The following is a 15,796-nucleotide window of genomic DNA, read 5'->3' as shown; positions in this document are numbered from 1 at the left end:
GTCTGATCCAGGCACAGTCTGATCCCAGCACCCGGTACAGTCTGATCCCAGCACCCGTACAGTCTGATCCCGGTATAGTCGATCCCGGCACCCGGTACAGTCGGATCCCGGTACAGTCTGATCCCGGCACCCGGTACAGTCTGATCCCGGCACCCGGTACAGTCGGATCCCGGTACAGTCGGATCCCGGCACCCGGTACAGTCGGATCCCGGTACAGTCGGATCCCGGCACCCGGTACAGTCTGATCCCAGCACCCGGTACAGTCTGATCCCAGCACCCGGTACAGTCGGATCCCAGCACCCGGTACAGTCTGATCCCAGCACCCGGTACAGTCTGATCCCGGCACCCGGTACAGTCTGATCCCGGCACCCAGTACAGTCTGATCCCGGCACCCGGTACAGTCTGATCCCAGCACCCGGTACAGTCTGATCCCAGCACCCGGTACAGTCTGATCCCAGCACCCGGTACAGTCTGATCCCAGCACCCGGTACAGTCTGATCCCAGCACCCGGTACAGTCTGATCCCGGCACCCGGTACAGTCTGATCCCAGCACCCGGTACAGTCTGATCCCAGCACCCGGTACAGTCTGATCCCAGCACCCGGTACAGTCTGATCCCAGCACCCGGTACAGTCGGATCCCAGCGCCCGGTACAGTCTGATCCCGGCACCCGGTACAGTCTGATCCCGGCACCCGGTACAGTCTGATCCCGGCACCCGGTACAGTCTGATCCCGGCACCCGGTACAGTCTGATCCCAGCACCCGGTACAGTCGGATCCCAGCACCCGGTACAGTCTGATCCCGGCACCCGGTACAGTCTGATCCCAGCGCCCGGTACAGTCTGATCCCGGCACCCGGTACAGTCGGATCCCAGCACCCGGTACAGTCGGATCCCAGCACCCGGTAGTCTGATCCCGGCACCCGGTACAGTCTGATCCCAGCACCCGGTACAGTCTGATCCCAGCGCCCGGTACAGTCTGATCCCAGCACCCGGTACAGTCGGATCCCGGCACCCGGTACAGTCTGATCCCGACGCCCGGTACAGTCTGATCCCAGCGCCCGGTACAGTCGGATCCCGGCACCCGGTACAGTCTGATCCCGACGCCCGGTACAGTCGGATCCCAGCGCCCGGTACAGTCTGATCCCGGTACAGTCTGATCCCGGCACCCGGTACAGTCTGATCCCGGTACAGTCTGATCCCAGCGCCCGGTACAGTCTGATCCCGGCACCCGGTACAGTCTGATCCCAGCACCCGGTACAGTCTGATCCCAGCACCCGGTACAGTCGGATCCCAGAACCCGGTACAGTCTGATCCCGGCACCCGGTACAGTCTGATCCCAGCACCCGGTACAGTCGGATCCCAGAACCCGGTACAGTCTGATCCCGGCACCCGGTACAGTCTGATCCCAGCACCCGGTACAGTCGGATCCCAGAACCCGGTACAGTCTGATCCCGGCACCCGGTACAGTCTGATCCCGGCACCCGGTACAGTCTGATCCCAGCACCCGGTACAGTCGGATCCCGGCACCCGGTACAGTCTGATCTCAGCACAGTCTGATCCCGGTACAGTCTGATCCCAGCACCCGGTACAGTCTGATCCCAGCACCCGGTACAGTCTGATCCCAGCACCCGGCACAGTCGGATCCCAGCACTCGGTACAGTCTGATCCCAGCACCCGGTACAGTCTGATCCCAGCACCCGGTACAGTCTGATCCCAGCACCCGGTACAGTCTGATCCCAGCACCCGGTACAGTCTGATCCCGGCACCCGGTACAGTCGGATCCCAGCACCCGGTACAGTCTGATCCCGGCACCCGGTACAGTCGGATCCCGGCACCCGGTACAGTCTGATCCCAGCGCCCGGTACAGTCTGATCCCGGCACCCGGTACAGTCGGATCCCGGCACCCGGTACAGTCTGATCCCAGCGCCCGGTACAGTCTGATCCCAGCACCCGGTACAGTCTGATCCCGGTACAGTCTGATCCCGGCACCCGGTACAGTCTGATCCCAGCACCCGGTACAGTCTGATCCCGGCACCCGGTACAGTCTGATCCCAGCACCCGGTACAGTCTGATCCCGGCACCCGGTACAGTCGGATCCCAGCACCCGGTACAGTCTAATCCCAGCACCCGGTACAGTCTGATCCCAGCACCCAGTACAGTCTGATACCAGCACCCCGCACAGTCTGATCCCAGCACCCGGTACAGTCTGATCCAGGCACAGTCTGATCCCAGCACCCGGTACAGTCTGATCCCAGCACCCGGTACAGTCTGATCCCGGTATAGTCGGATCCCGGCACCCGGTACAGTCTGATCCCGGCACCCGGTACAGTCTGATCCCGGCACCCGGTACAGTCTGATCCCGGCACCCGGTACAGTCTGATCCCGGCACCCGGTACAGTCTGATCCCGGCACCCGGTACAGTCTGATCCCAGCACCCGGTACAGTCTGATCCCGGCACCCGGTACAGTCGGATCCCAGCACCCGGTACAGTCTGATCCCAGCACCCGGTACAGTCTGATCCCAGCACCCGGTACAGTCGGATCCCAGCACCCGGTACAGTCGGATCCCAGCACCCGGTACAGTCGGATCCCGGCACCCGGTACAGTCTAATCCCGGCACCCGGTACAGTCTGATCCCGGCACCCAGTACAGTCGGATCCCAGCACCCGGTACAGTCGGATCCCAGCACCCGGTACAGTCTGATCCCAGCACCCGGTACAGTCGGATCCCAGCACCCGGTACAGTCTGATCCCAGCACCCGGTACAGTCTGATCCCGGCACCCGGTACAGTCTGATCCCGGCACCCGGTACAGTCTGATCCCGGCACCCGGTACAGTCTGATCCCGGCACCCGGTACAGTCTGATCCCAGCACCCGGTACAGTCGGATCCCAGCACCCGGTACAGTCTGATCCCGGCACCCGGTACAGTCTGATCCCAGCACCCGGTACAGTCTGATCCCAGCACCCGGTACAGTCGGATCCCGGCACCCGGTACAGTCTGATCCCGGCACCCGGTACAGTCTGATCCCAGCACCCGGTACAGTCTGATCCCAGCACCGGGCACAGTCTGATCCCAGCACCCGGTACAGTCGGATCCCAGCACCCGGTACAGTCTGATCCCAGCACCCGGTACAGTCTGATCCCGGCACCCGGTACAGTCTGATCCCGGCACCCGGTACAGTCTGATCCCGGCACCCGGTACAGTCTGATCCCTGCACCCGGTACAGTCTGATCCCGGCACCCGGTACAGTCGGATCCCAGCACCCGGTACAGTCTGATCCCAGCACCCGGTACAGTCTGATCCCAGCACCCGGTACAGTCGGATCCCAGCACCCGGTACAGTCGGATCCCAGCACCCGGTACAGTCGGATCCCGGCACCCGGTACAGTCTAATCCCGGCACCCGGTACAGTCTGATCCCGGCACCCAGTACAGTCGGATCCCAGCACCCGGTACAGTCTGATCCCAGCACCCGGTACAGTCGGATCCCGGCACCCGGTACAGTCTGATCCCAGCACCCGGTACAGTCGGATCCCAGCACCCGGTACAGTCTGATCCCAGCACCCGGTACAGTCGGATCCCAGCACCCGGTACAGTCTGATCCCAGCACCCGGTACAGTCTGATCCCGGCACCCGGTACAGTCTGATCCCGGCACCCGGTACAGTCTGATCCCGGCACCCGGTACAGTCTGATCCCAGCACCCGGTACAGTCTGATCCCAGCACCCGGTACAGTCTGATCCCGGCACCCGGTACAGTCTGATCCCAGCACCCGGTACAGTCTGATCCCAGCACCCGGTACAGTCTGATCCCGGCACCCGGTACAGTCTGATCCCAGCACCCGGTACAGTCTGGGCTCCGGGTGGGCGGGGCCAGGCGCGCTGTCCAATGGGTGTCGATGTTACTAAACTACAAGTCCCAGGGTTCCGCGCGCTGGCCCCGCCCTCCCGCTCCGATTGGTCTGTTCACTTAGGGTGGGGCTAGTGCGCGGTTTCCTTTAGTTTGATCGCGTCTGCGCGAGCGGGATGGCGGCTGGAGAAGCGTGAGTGCGGCCCGGGGCCCGGGGCCCGGGGCCCGGGGCCCGGGGTAGGGGGGGACAGGGGGCCGGGGCCGGGGTAGGGGTAGGGGGGACAGGGGGCCGGGATGAGGGGGGACAGGGGGCCGGAGCCCGGAGCCCGGGGTAGGGGGGACAGGGGGCCGGGATGAGGGGGGACAGGGGGCCGGGGCCCGGGGCAGGGGTAGGGGGGACAGGGGGCCGGAGCCCGGAGCCGGGATGAGGGGGGGCCGGAGCCCGGGGAGGGGTGTGGGGTCCCGGAATCTGGGGGGGAGGGGGAGATTCCCGGGGGGAGGGGGAGATTCCCGGGGGGAGGGGGAGATTCCCGGGGGGAGGGGGAGGGGGGAGATCCCCGGGATCTGGGGGGAGGGGGGAGATCCCCGGGATCTGGGGGGAGGGGGGAGATCCCGGATCTGGGAGGAGGGGGAGATCCCCGGGATCTGGGGGGAGGGGGGGAGATCCCCGGGATCTGGGGGGAGGGGGGAGATCCCCGGGATCTGGGGGGAGGGGGGAGATCCCCGGGATCTGGGGGGAGGGGGGAGATCCCCGGGATCTGGGAGGAGGGGGAGATCCCCGGGATCTGGGGGGAGGGGGGAGATCCCCGGGATCTGGGGGGAGGGGGGAGATCCCCGGGATCTGGGGGGAGGGGGGAGATCCCCGGGATCTGGGGGGAGGGGGGAGATCCCCGGGATCTGGGGGTAGGGGGGAGATCCCCGGGAACTGGGTGGAAGGGGGAGATATTCGGGTGGAGGGGGTAGATCCCCGGGATCTGGGGGGAGGGGAGATCCCCGGGATCTGGGGGGAGGGGAGAGATCCCCGGGATCTGGGGGGAGGGGGAGATCCCCGGGATCTGGGGGGAGGGGGGAGATCCCGGGATCTGGGGGGGAGGGGGGAGATCCCCGGGATCTGGGGGGGAGGGGGGAGATCCCCGGGATCTGGGTGGAGGGGGGAGATCCCCGGGATCTGGGTGGAAGGGGGAGATCCCCGGGATCTGGGTGGAAGGGGGAGATATCCGGGTGGAGGGGGTAGATCCCCGGGATCTGGGGGGAGGGGAGATCCCGGGGGGAGGGGGGAGATCCCCAGGATCTGGGTGGAGGGGGAGATCCCTGGGGGGAGGGGGAGATCCCCAGGATCCGGGTGGAAGGGGGAGATCCCGGGATCTGGGAGGAGATCTCCGGGATCTGGGGGCGGGGGAGATTCCCAGGGGAGGAGAAGATCCCGGGTGGAGGGGGGGAGATCCCGGGATCTGGGGGGGGGGGAGATCCCCGGGTTCTGGGTGGAGGGGGAGATCCCCGGGATCTGGGGGGAGATTCCGGGGGGGGGAGAGATCCCGGGGTGGGGGGGGGGAGATTCCAGGGGGAGGAGGAGATCCCGGGATCTGGGGGGAAGATCCCGGGATCTGGGGGGAGGAGGGAGATTCCGGGTGGAGGGGGGAAATCCCCGGGATCTGGGGGGAGATCCCGGGATCTGGGGGGAGACCCCGGGGGGAGGGGGTGAGATTCCCGGGGGGAGGGGGTGAGATTCCCGGGGGGGAGGGGGGAGATCCCGGGGGGAGGGGGTAGATCCCCGGGATCTGGGGAGAGGGGAGATCCCCAGGATCTGGGTGGAGGGGGGAGATCCCCAGGATCTGGGTGGAAGGGGGAGATATCCGGGTGGAGGGGGTAGATCCCGGGATCTGGAGGGAGGGGGATCCCGGGGGGAGGGGGGAGATCCCCAGGATCTGGGTGGAGGGGGGAGGTCCCTGGGGGGAGGGGGAGATCCCCAGGATCCGGGTGGAAGGGGGAGATCCCCAGGATCCGGGTGGAAGGGGGAGATCCAGGGATCCGGTGGGATGGTGTGGGGTCCGGTCTGGGTGGTGAGTGAGGGAAATGGGAGAAGCTTGGGTCCGGCTATGGGGGGGCTGCTGGGGCAGGCGGTGGGATTGGGGATTAGCTATGAGGCTGGGTGGGGAAGGGCACAGATTGGAGAGTTCCTGAGGGAAGGGGTTTCCATGTGACTGGGATGGGCTGCCCGAGGGGAGAATATCTGCCCGGGGTGGAGCTGGCTCCGAATGTGAGGAATCTATTCTCTGCTGAATTGGTTATTTAACAGTTACTGCTTTCTGACAACTTACACACACTTGGTTTGTTTTAATTGGGTAATTAATCTGTTCAGAAGCCTAAAGCGATGATTATTATTGTACATTTGTCTCGGACTTAATGGTGTCATCTCTACAGGATATGAATTGGGTAAACCAGGTACACTGAATGCACTGGGACTCTATCTCAAGAGGTGACCTGACAGACGGTCTTTAACATTATGAAAGGGTTTGAGAGGGTAGACTAATTCCACAAGGAATAAAAACACAAATTACTGAAATACTCAGCAGGTCTGGCAGTATCTGTGGAAACAGAAACAGTTTGGGGGGGGCGCGTTTAGCGCGGTTTTTCCCAATGGCTGCAACGCCGGGAGACATCCCACTATTCACCAGCCTCGGGGAGTTTCTCGGGGAGACCATGTATCGAGTCATTTACTGCTGGAGGGAGAGCTTTCTTCTGTATCTAGCCCCATGCTGTACCCCACCTAAACCCACACCTCCACCCTATCCTAACCCAGTAACCCCACAATCCACCTAACCTGCACATCTTTGAACTGTGGGAGGAAACATGGAGCACCCGGAGGAAACCCACGCAGACATGGGGAGAACATGCAGACTCCACACAGACAGTGACCCAAGCCAGGAATTGAACCTGGAACCTTGGAGCTGTGAAGCAACAGTGCTAACCACTGTGCTACCGTGCCTCCCATTTACTCTGCATCCAACCCCATGCTTCACTTGTCCTGGGAGTATTTGGTGGGGACAGTGTAGAGGGAGCTTTACTCTGTATCTCACCCCGTGCAGTACCTGTCCTGGGAGTGTTTGATGGGAACAGTGTGGAGGGAGCTTTACTCTGTATCTAACCCCGTGCTGTACCTGTCCTGGGAGTGTTTGATGGGGACAGTGTAGAGGGAGCTTTACTCTGTGTCTAACCCCGTGCTGTACGTGTCCTGGGAGTGTTTGATGGGGACAGTGTAGAGGGAGCTTTACCCTGTATCTAACCCCGTGCTGTACCTGTCCTGGGAGTGTTTGATGGGGACAGTGTAGAGGGAGCTTTACTCTGTATCTAACCATGTGCTGTACCTGTCCTGGGAGTGTTTGATGGGGACAGTGTAGAGGGAGCGTTGCTCTGTATCTAACCCCGTGCTGTACCACTCCTGGGAGTGTTTGATGGGGACAGTGTGGAAGGAGTTGTAATCTGTAATTCAGCCTGTGTTGTACTTGATCTGGCAGATTGATAGTTCACTGTATTGAGATTTTGGCTGTCATGAGATTCCCAGTTAGTTTGATGATAGGTGGTTCCCTGTGCACAGTTATGCTATTTGTGTGTTCACAGAACCAATATTCATGGAAAGGGGGTGTGTAATACAGAGACTGCTTTGAGTAGGCATTGGTAGGGCAAGGATGATCTTTTATTGGCTTCAGAGGTACGTTGTGGTTACACCTCACTTAAGTTATGAAAGAAAGGACTGTGAGTTTTCATTTATGTTTCCCTTTATCCCATCAGCACAAGGAATTATTTTATGTCTTGCTGAAAAAAGAGTTTGTTGAAACTTTTCATCTTGCACTCATCAGCACAGTCACAAGAATACCCAAGTCAGGGGAATCAGCAACTTACACCATATGAGAAGAGAGAGCTGGTTGGTTGGCAAGTGGACTCTGATTGGCAGAGGTGTTGCCAAGGAGATTGCACCAGTTAATGGTGACTGACGGTTAACTGCCAAGCATTGTAGGGCACTGTTTGTTAACCAGCCAGTTTGCTCAAGACATTGACCTGAGGAATGAACAAGCGAATGGCTGTCACTTATTTTGTTTAGCTGAAACAGGCGCAATGCGTGTACATGTTCTTTCTGTCTGTAAAAGGTGTTATTCGTCTCTAACAGGATGTTGCTGGCAAGCTAAAAAGACATTCTGCCTATCACACAAATGAGTCATGTTACATAAGAATTTAGGGCAAGTGTGATGCTAGGTATGTAGCCTGTATATCACTAAGATTGGAGGGAGTGGATCATATCAAACAGCATGCACCCTCCGCTGTTCACAGTGAGCAAGGTGCAAACCATACCCAACCAGCTCATGCTTGCAAAACTTAAAACACAGAGTCTAACATTAGATGTGATTCTGCGATTGAACAATATTTGTTAAATAATCCTCAGTGTGCTAAAAATTATGCTGACAATCAATTTAAGATTGTCATTTGGGCTCACAGCGTGGCACATTCGCCTGTACAGGCAGCTACATATATTAATACACAGTGTGATGAGTGTAGGAATTTCAGGTATATTATAGGTGTTTGATGCAGTAAAGCCTGGGATAGTGTGTGAGTGACTGGCGTTAAGGGTCCTTCCTGATGATTCCCTTATTTCCCCCTTTATTTTTGCCATTATCATTTTGATCCATGGATGCTTTATGGACATGTACCTTTAAGTCAAGTTGCAGAGAAAATGAGGAAGTCTGTAGCAGCAGCGATGGATATGGCGCTGGTTTTTCGAACAGGAGAACTCGGACTTTTCAGCACCCGAGAGATGGGGTGGGACTCGGCTGGTGGCCAACGAATTGGCCAAAACGCTGCATTCTGCGTAGTAACAGGTGGTGATTGAGTCGAGTGGAATGATTTTCAGAGATCCAAGGAGCTCATTTCAAATCCTGGACACAGGGACAAGCGACCTGATTTACTTGTAGTTCTCGTTATAAATAAAAGTAATTGTGCTTAACGTACAAACCTGGTGCCTGTAATTATTGGGCAGCCAAGGGCCAAAAACGTGAGGTATTTTCCTCAGGGTTATTGGTTACTTCAATTGTGTTGCAACTCCGGAGCTGGAATTGATCAGACACTAGCCCAGGTGTCAGAACACTGCTGCAATAGTGTTTTTTAATTATTCTGGTTTGAAAGGTTTTGGGAGCAAGAGGTGCAATTAAGGCATTGTAAAAAGCTGGAGCTATTGGAGTTTTGTTTGGATTAAGGGGGTTCCCTGTGGAGTTAATTCTATTTTTGCCTTGGTAAGATGATGTCATTAATGGGAGTACATAGAACATAGAACGATACAGCGCAGTACAGGCCCTTCGGCCCTCGATGTTGCACCGACATGGAAAAAAAAATAAAGGCCATCTAACCTACACTATGCCCTTATCATCCATATGCTTATCCAATAAATTTTTAAATGCCCTCAATGTTGGCGAGTTCACTACTGTTGCAGGTAGGGCATTCCACGGCCTCACCACTCTTTGCGTAAAAAACCCACCTCTGACCTCTGTCCTATATCTATTACCTCTCAATTTAAGGCTATGTCCCCTCGGGCTAGCCACCTCCATCCGCGGGAGAAGGCTCTCGCTGTCCACCCTATCTAACCCTCTGATCATTTTGTATGCCTCTATTAAGTCACCTCTTAACCTTCTTCTCTCTAACGAAAACAACCTCAAGTCCATCAGCCTTTCCTCATAAGATTTTCCCTCCATACCAGGCAACATCCTGGTAAATCTCCTCTGCACCCGTTCCAAAGCTTCCACGTCCTTCCTATAATGAGGCGACCAGAACTGTACGCAATACTCCAAATGCGGCCGTACTAGAGTTTTGTACAACTGCAACATGACCTCATGGCTCCGGAACTCAATCCCTCTACCAATAAAGGCCAACATACCATAGGCCTTCTTCACAACCCTATCAACCTGGGTGGCAACTTTCAGGGATCTATGTACATGGACACCGAGATCCCTCTGCTTTACACGCTACCAAGAATTTTACCATTAGCCAAATATTCCGCATTCCTGTTATTCTTTCCAAAGTGAATCACCTCACACTTCTCCACATTAAACTCCATTTGCCACCTCTCAGCCCAGCTCTGCAGCTTATCTATGTCCCTCTGTAACCTGCAACATCCTTCCGCACTGTCTACAACTCCACCGACTTTAGTGTCGTCTGCAAATTTACTCACCCATCCTTCTGCGCCCTCCTCTAGGTCATTTATAAAAATGACAAACAGCAACGGCCCCAGAACAGATCCTTGTGGTACGCCACTCGTAACTGAACTCCATTCTGAACATTTCCCATCAACTACCACTCTCTGTCTTCTTTCAACTAGCCAATTTCTGATCCACATCTCTAAATCACCCTCAATCCCCAGCCTCCGTATTTTCTGCAATAGCCGACCGTGGGGAACCTTATCAAACGCTTTACCGAAATCCATATACACCACATCAACTGCTCTACCCTCGTCTACCTGTTCAGTCACCTTCTCAAAGAACTCGATAAGGTTTGTGAGGCATGACCTACCCTTCACAAAACCATGCTGACTATCCCTAATCATATTATTCCTATCTAGATGATTATAAATCGTATCTTTTATAATCCTCTCCAAGACCTTACCCACCACAGACGTTAGGCTCACCGGCCTATAGTTACCGGGGTTATCTCTACTCCCCTTCTTGAACAAAGGGACCACATTTGCTATCCTCCAGTCCTCTGGCACTATTCCTGTAGCCAATGATGACCTAAAAATCAAAGCCAAAGGCTCAGCAATCTCTTCCCTGGCTTCCCAGAGAATCCTAGGATAAATCCCATCCGGCCCCGGGGACTTATCTATTTTCACCTTGTCCAGAATTGCCAACACTTCTTCCCTACGCACCTCAATGCCATCTATTCTAATAGCCTGGGTCTCAGCATTCTCCTCCACAATATTATCTTTTTCTTGAGTGAATACTGACGAAAAGTATTCATTTAGTATCTCGCTTATCTCCTCAGCCTCCACACACAACTTCCCACCACTGTCCTTGACTGGCCCTACTCTTACCCTAGTCATTCTTTTATTCCTGACATACCTATAGAAAGCTTTTGGGTTTTCCTTGATCCTACCTGCCAAAGACTTCTCATGTAGCTAAAGTAGCAACATTTTGCAGTAAAGCAGTTTAGTTGAGTTCTAGATTGGAAAGTGAGATAAAACAAGCTGCTTCTGAAGGCATACACTCGGAGTTTCTGCATGATTCTGACAGGAGTCAGGCCTTTTCTTTAGAACAGTCTTAAAGACCATCTCTATAAAACAAGTCTGTCTGGATCTGCGAATTGTATTTAAAAGTGGATTGGGACCTGAGATGATTTTGTAGTTTGAGTGGAAGTAAAGATAGCAGTTAGGGGTTATTGTGTCACTGTATTGATTAGCATTGTTTACGGGGTTGTTTTAATACAGTTAGTAATACAGTTGGTTTTAATTTACCATATCCCTATTTTTTGTGAAATCACACCTGGAGCGAGGAATCCTTTCCTCACAGTCTGACAAAATGAAAATACAATATTAGGGTTTCTGTCCAGTATCCTAGCCACTGTTGGGGTCTGGTCCTGGATCGTAATAACAGGATCCTGATCTTTACAGACAGAGAGAACATGTATACACATTGTGCCTGTTTCAGCTAATCAAGTGACAGCCATTCGCTGATTTATTCTCCAAGGCAATACCTCGAGCAATCAGAGTCCACTTGCCAGCCAATCAGCGCACTCTTCTCATGCGGTATAAAGTTATTGTTACCCCTGACATTGGTATTCTTGCCCAGTGTCCTGATGAGTGCAAGATGAAAAGATTCAACAAAATGTATTTAAAAAAAAAGCAATATCCAAGCCCTTTGTTACCAAATGATGAACTGTTTTATGATTAATTACTGTTTTATAGGACAGTGAGTGGGTTTGGTATGTGAATTGTGCCAGTTCTGAAATTTTGTATCTCCAAATGGATATTATCTTGGTGGGTAATACTCCTACCCAAGTCCGATAGAACATAGAACATTACAGCGCAGTACGGGCCCTTCGGCCCTCAATGTTGCGCCGACCTGTGAAACCATCTGAAGCCTATCTGACCTACACTATTCCATTTTCATCCATATGTCTATCCAGTGACCACTTAAATGCCCTTAAAGTTGGCGAGTCTACTACTGTTGCAGGCAGGGCGTTCCACACCCCTACTACTCTCTGAGTAAAGAAACTGCCTCTGATATCTGTCCTATATCTATCAGCCCTCAATTTAAAGCTATGTCCCCTCGTGTTGGTCATCACCATCCGAGGAAAAAGACTCTCACTGTCCACCCTATCTAACCCTCTGACTATCTTATATGTCTCTATTAAGTCACCGCTCAGCCTTCTCCTCTCTAACGAAAACAACCTCAAGTCCCTGAGCCTTTCCTCGTAAGACCTTCCCTCCATACCAGGCAACATCCTAGTAAATCTCCTCTGAACCCTTTCCAAAGCTTCCACATCCTTCCTATAATGTGGTGACCAGAACTGCACGCAGTACTCCAGGTGTGGCCGCACCAGAGTTATGTACAGCTGCAGCATGACCTTGTGGCTCCGAAACTCAATCCCCCTACTGATAAAGGCTAGCACACCATATGCCTTCTTAACAGCCCTATTAACCTGGGTGGCAACTTTCAGGGATTTATGTACCTGGATGTCGAGATCTCTCTGTTCATCTACACTACCAAGAATCTTGCCATTAGCCCAGTACTCTGCATTCCTGTTACTCCTTCCAAAGTGAACCACCTCACACTTTTCCGCATTAAACTCCATCTGCCACCTCTCATAGTTGTGAGTTCCAGAGACTGTGCGGCAGTGGATAAAATATTGGATTGGAGCTGAATACTTCTCCAGGTCCAGACTGTTTCTAACCAAGAATACATATTAAAAGAAACAGACAAGGATGTCATTGCTGTGTGAATTTTCATCCTCCACTGCCTGCTGGGTTCCAGGATTGGAATCGGAAGGCAGTAAGTTTTACAACTGAGATATTAGCTCATTGTGCAATCGTGATGACTGGATAAGATTGGGTTTTATTCTGGTGATAAGGGATTGACCTTTAAGTCTGAAACAAGACAGGAAGATCCACAGAAAGAAAGGCCTTCAAATGCAGAATAATAGGATGTTTCTAACTGGAGCTCAGGAAATCAAAGCTCAATAGAAATTGTTCTCCGCCACATGTGGCTGTGGTGATCCCAAATTGGCTGACCACAATTACGAACTAATGTCTTATGGCTGAATATTATTTTATTCATTTCTGGGTTGTGAGCTTCTTTGACAAGTTCAGCTCTTACCGCCCTTCCCTAAAACCCCTGGCAAAAGATGGTGGCGAACAACGGCGGTGCTGAACTTTTCAATGGTAGTTAGAGTGTGAGCATTGCTGTTGGTCTGGAGTCACATGTAGGTCAGACCACGTAACAACATATATTTCCTTCCCTAAAGGGCATTATGTAATATATAATCTTTATTGTCATGAGTAGGCTGACATTAACACTGCAATGAAGTTGGGCAGCAGGGTGGCGCAAGTGGTTAGCACAGTTGCCTCACGCCGCTGAGGTCCCAGGTTCGATCCCGGCTCTGGGCCACTGTCCGTGTCGCGTTTGCACATTCTCCCCGTGTTTGCGTGGGTTTCGCCCCCACAACCCAAAAAGATGTGCAGGATAGGTGGATTGGCCACGTTAAATTGCCCCTTAATTGGGAAAAATGAATTGGATATTCTAAATGAAAAAAAAATTGCAATGCAGTTACTGTGAAAAGCCCCTAGTCGCCACACTCTGGCGCCTGTTCGGGTACACAGGGAGAATTCAGAATGTCCAATTTACCTAACAAGCACGTCTTTCGGGACTTGTGGGGGGAAACTGAAGCACCCGGAGGAAACTCACGCAGACATGGGGAGAACATGCAGACTCCGCACAGAGTGACCCAAACCGAGAATCGAACCTGGGACCCTGGTGCTGAGAAGCAGCAGTGCTACCCACTGTGCCGCCACAGTGAACCAGGTGCATTTTTACAACAAATTCGAAGTTTCATGGTCATCATTACTGAAACTAGCTTTGTATTCCCGATTTGTTTAATTAACTAAATTAATTTCACAAGCTGCCAAGGTGGAATTTGAACCCATGTCATTGGATTACTTCTCCACTAACTCATAACTATGCTTACCATAAATATCATAGAGCCACAGAGGCTGACAGCACAGAAAAGGCCCTTCGGCCCAGCGCAAATATGCCAGTCATTAACAGCCACCTGAGTATTCTAATCCCATTTTCCAGCACTTGGCCCATAACCTTGCATACCTTGGCATCACAAACATCTACATGTTATGAGGGTCGCTGCTTCCACCACCCTTTCAAGCAGTGAGTTCCAGACTTTCATCACCATATAAGACCGTAAGAAATGAAGCCCCTTGAGCCTTCTCTGCCATTCAATAGGGTCATGGCTGATTTGACATTCCTCACGTCCACTTTCCCCGTAACCCTCGATTTCCTTCTGGTTTCACCTCATCTCTCGAGTTCAGCTCTTTTGTCCATGTTTGAACCAAGGCTGTAATGAGGTCAGGAGCCTAGTGACCCTGGAGGAACCCAAACTGAGTGTCCGCGAGCAGGTTATTGCTGAGTTAGTGCAGCTTGATAGCACTGTTGATGATTCCTTCCATCACTTTGCTGATGACGGAGAGTAGACTGATAGGGCGGTAATTGGCTGGGTTGGATTTGTCCCTTTTCTTGTGTACGGCAATTTTCCACATTGCCGGCTAGTGTTGTAGCTGTACTGGAACAGCTTGGCTAGGGGTGCGGCAAGTTTTGGAGCACAGGTCTTCAGCACTATTGCCGGAATAGATTTGCAGATGATACGACTGTGATGGGTCGTTGCTCAAACAATGACGAATGAGACTACAGAGGGGAGATAGATCACTTGGTTGCATGGTATACCGAAAACAACCTCTCTAAATGTTGGAAAGACCAAGGAACTGATCATCGATTTCAGGAAGCGAAGCACTACAGCCCCCCCATCCCCTCGCCCCATCTACATCATTGGCTCCGAAGTAGAGACAGTCAATAGCTTTAAGTTCCTGGGGGGGGGGTCACCATCACCATAGACTGTCCTGGTCCACTCACGTTGATGCAACACTCAAGAAAGCCCAACAACGTCTCTGCTTCCTACGGAAGCTAAAGAAATTCGGTATGTCTGCATCGACTCTCTCAAACTTCTACAGATGTACGATAGAGAGCATCCTATCCGGCTGCATCACAGCCTGGTATGGCAACTGCTCGGCCCAAGATCACAAGAAACTGCAGAGTGTGGTGAACTCAGCCCAACGCATCACACAAGCTTGCCACCCACACATTGATTCTGTCTACACCTCCCGCTGCCTCATGAAGGCAGACAGCATTATCAGAGACCCCTCCCACCCAGACTTTGCCTTCTTTTAGACCCATCAGGCAGAAGGTACAGAAGTCTGAAGACCCGCACATCCAGACATAGGAACAGCTTCTTCCCCACAGCTACAAGACTCCTCAACGACTCCCCCTCGGACTGATCTGTTCCCTGTAGGAACATTATTCACGACGCCCTATGCTGCTCTTGTTTGGCCCTTGTTCCGCACTGTAACCAATCACCATTTGTTGATGTACCATTGTCACTATGTACGTACTGTGTACATTCCCTTGGCAGCAGAAAAATACTTTTCACTTTTCGGTACATGTGACAATAAATATCAATCAATCGATATTGTCAGGACCCTTGCCTTTGCAGTATCCAGTGTCTTCAGCAGTTACTTGATATCATGCGGAGTGAATTGAATTGGCTGAAGACTGACATCTGTGATGCTGGGGATCTCTGGAGGAGACCGAGATGGATCATCCACTCGACACTTCTGGCTGAAGATTGTTATCAAT

At 53.4% G+C, this 15,796-nt stretch overlaps 1 protein-coding gene across 3 annotated transcripts in view; it reads left to right on the top strand.

The window, feature by feature from the left end:
* The first annotated feature begins 3,974 nt into the window (after positions 1-3,974).
* pepd (peptidase D) overlaps positions 3,975-15,796 on the top strand; it is a 224,675-nt gene continuing 212,853 nt past the window's right edge. For 2 of the 3 annotated variants that reach the window (XR_005461732.1, XM_038806189.1), the window contains exon 1: positions 3,975-4,038. Coding sequence is in view for 2 of the 3 variants with exons in the window: in XM_038806189.1 (XP_038662117.1) it covers positions 4,022-4,038 (17 nt within the window). In the remaining variant the exon portion in view is untranslated. Of the gene's footprint in view, positions 4,039-6,083; positions 6,103-15,796 lie in introns of those variants that run through there. The other variant, XM_038806190.1, reaches the window with a different exon arrangement.

Source organism: Scyliorhinus canicula, chromosome 9, assembly GCF_902713615.1.
Source record: "Scyliorhinus canicula chromosome 9, sScyCan1.1, whole genome shotgun sequence".
Classification (NCBI taxonomy): domain Eukaryota; kingdom Metazoa; phylum Chordata; class Chondrichthyes; order Carcharhiniformes; family Scyliorhinidae; genus Scyliorhinus; species Scyliorhinus canicula.
The sequence above is the reverse complement of the archived record's forward strand: the minus strand, read 5'-3'. Positions and strand labels throughout refer to the sequence as shown.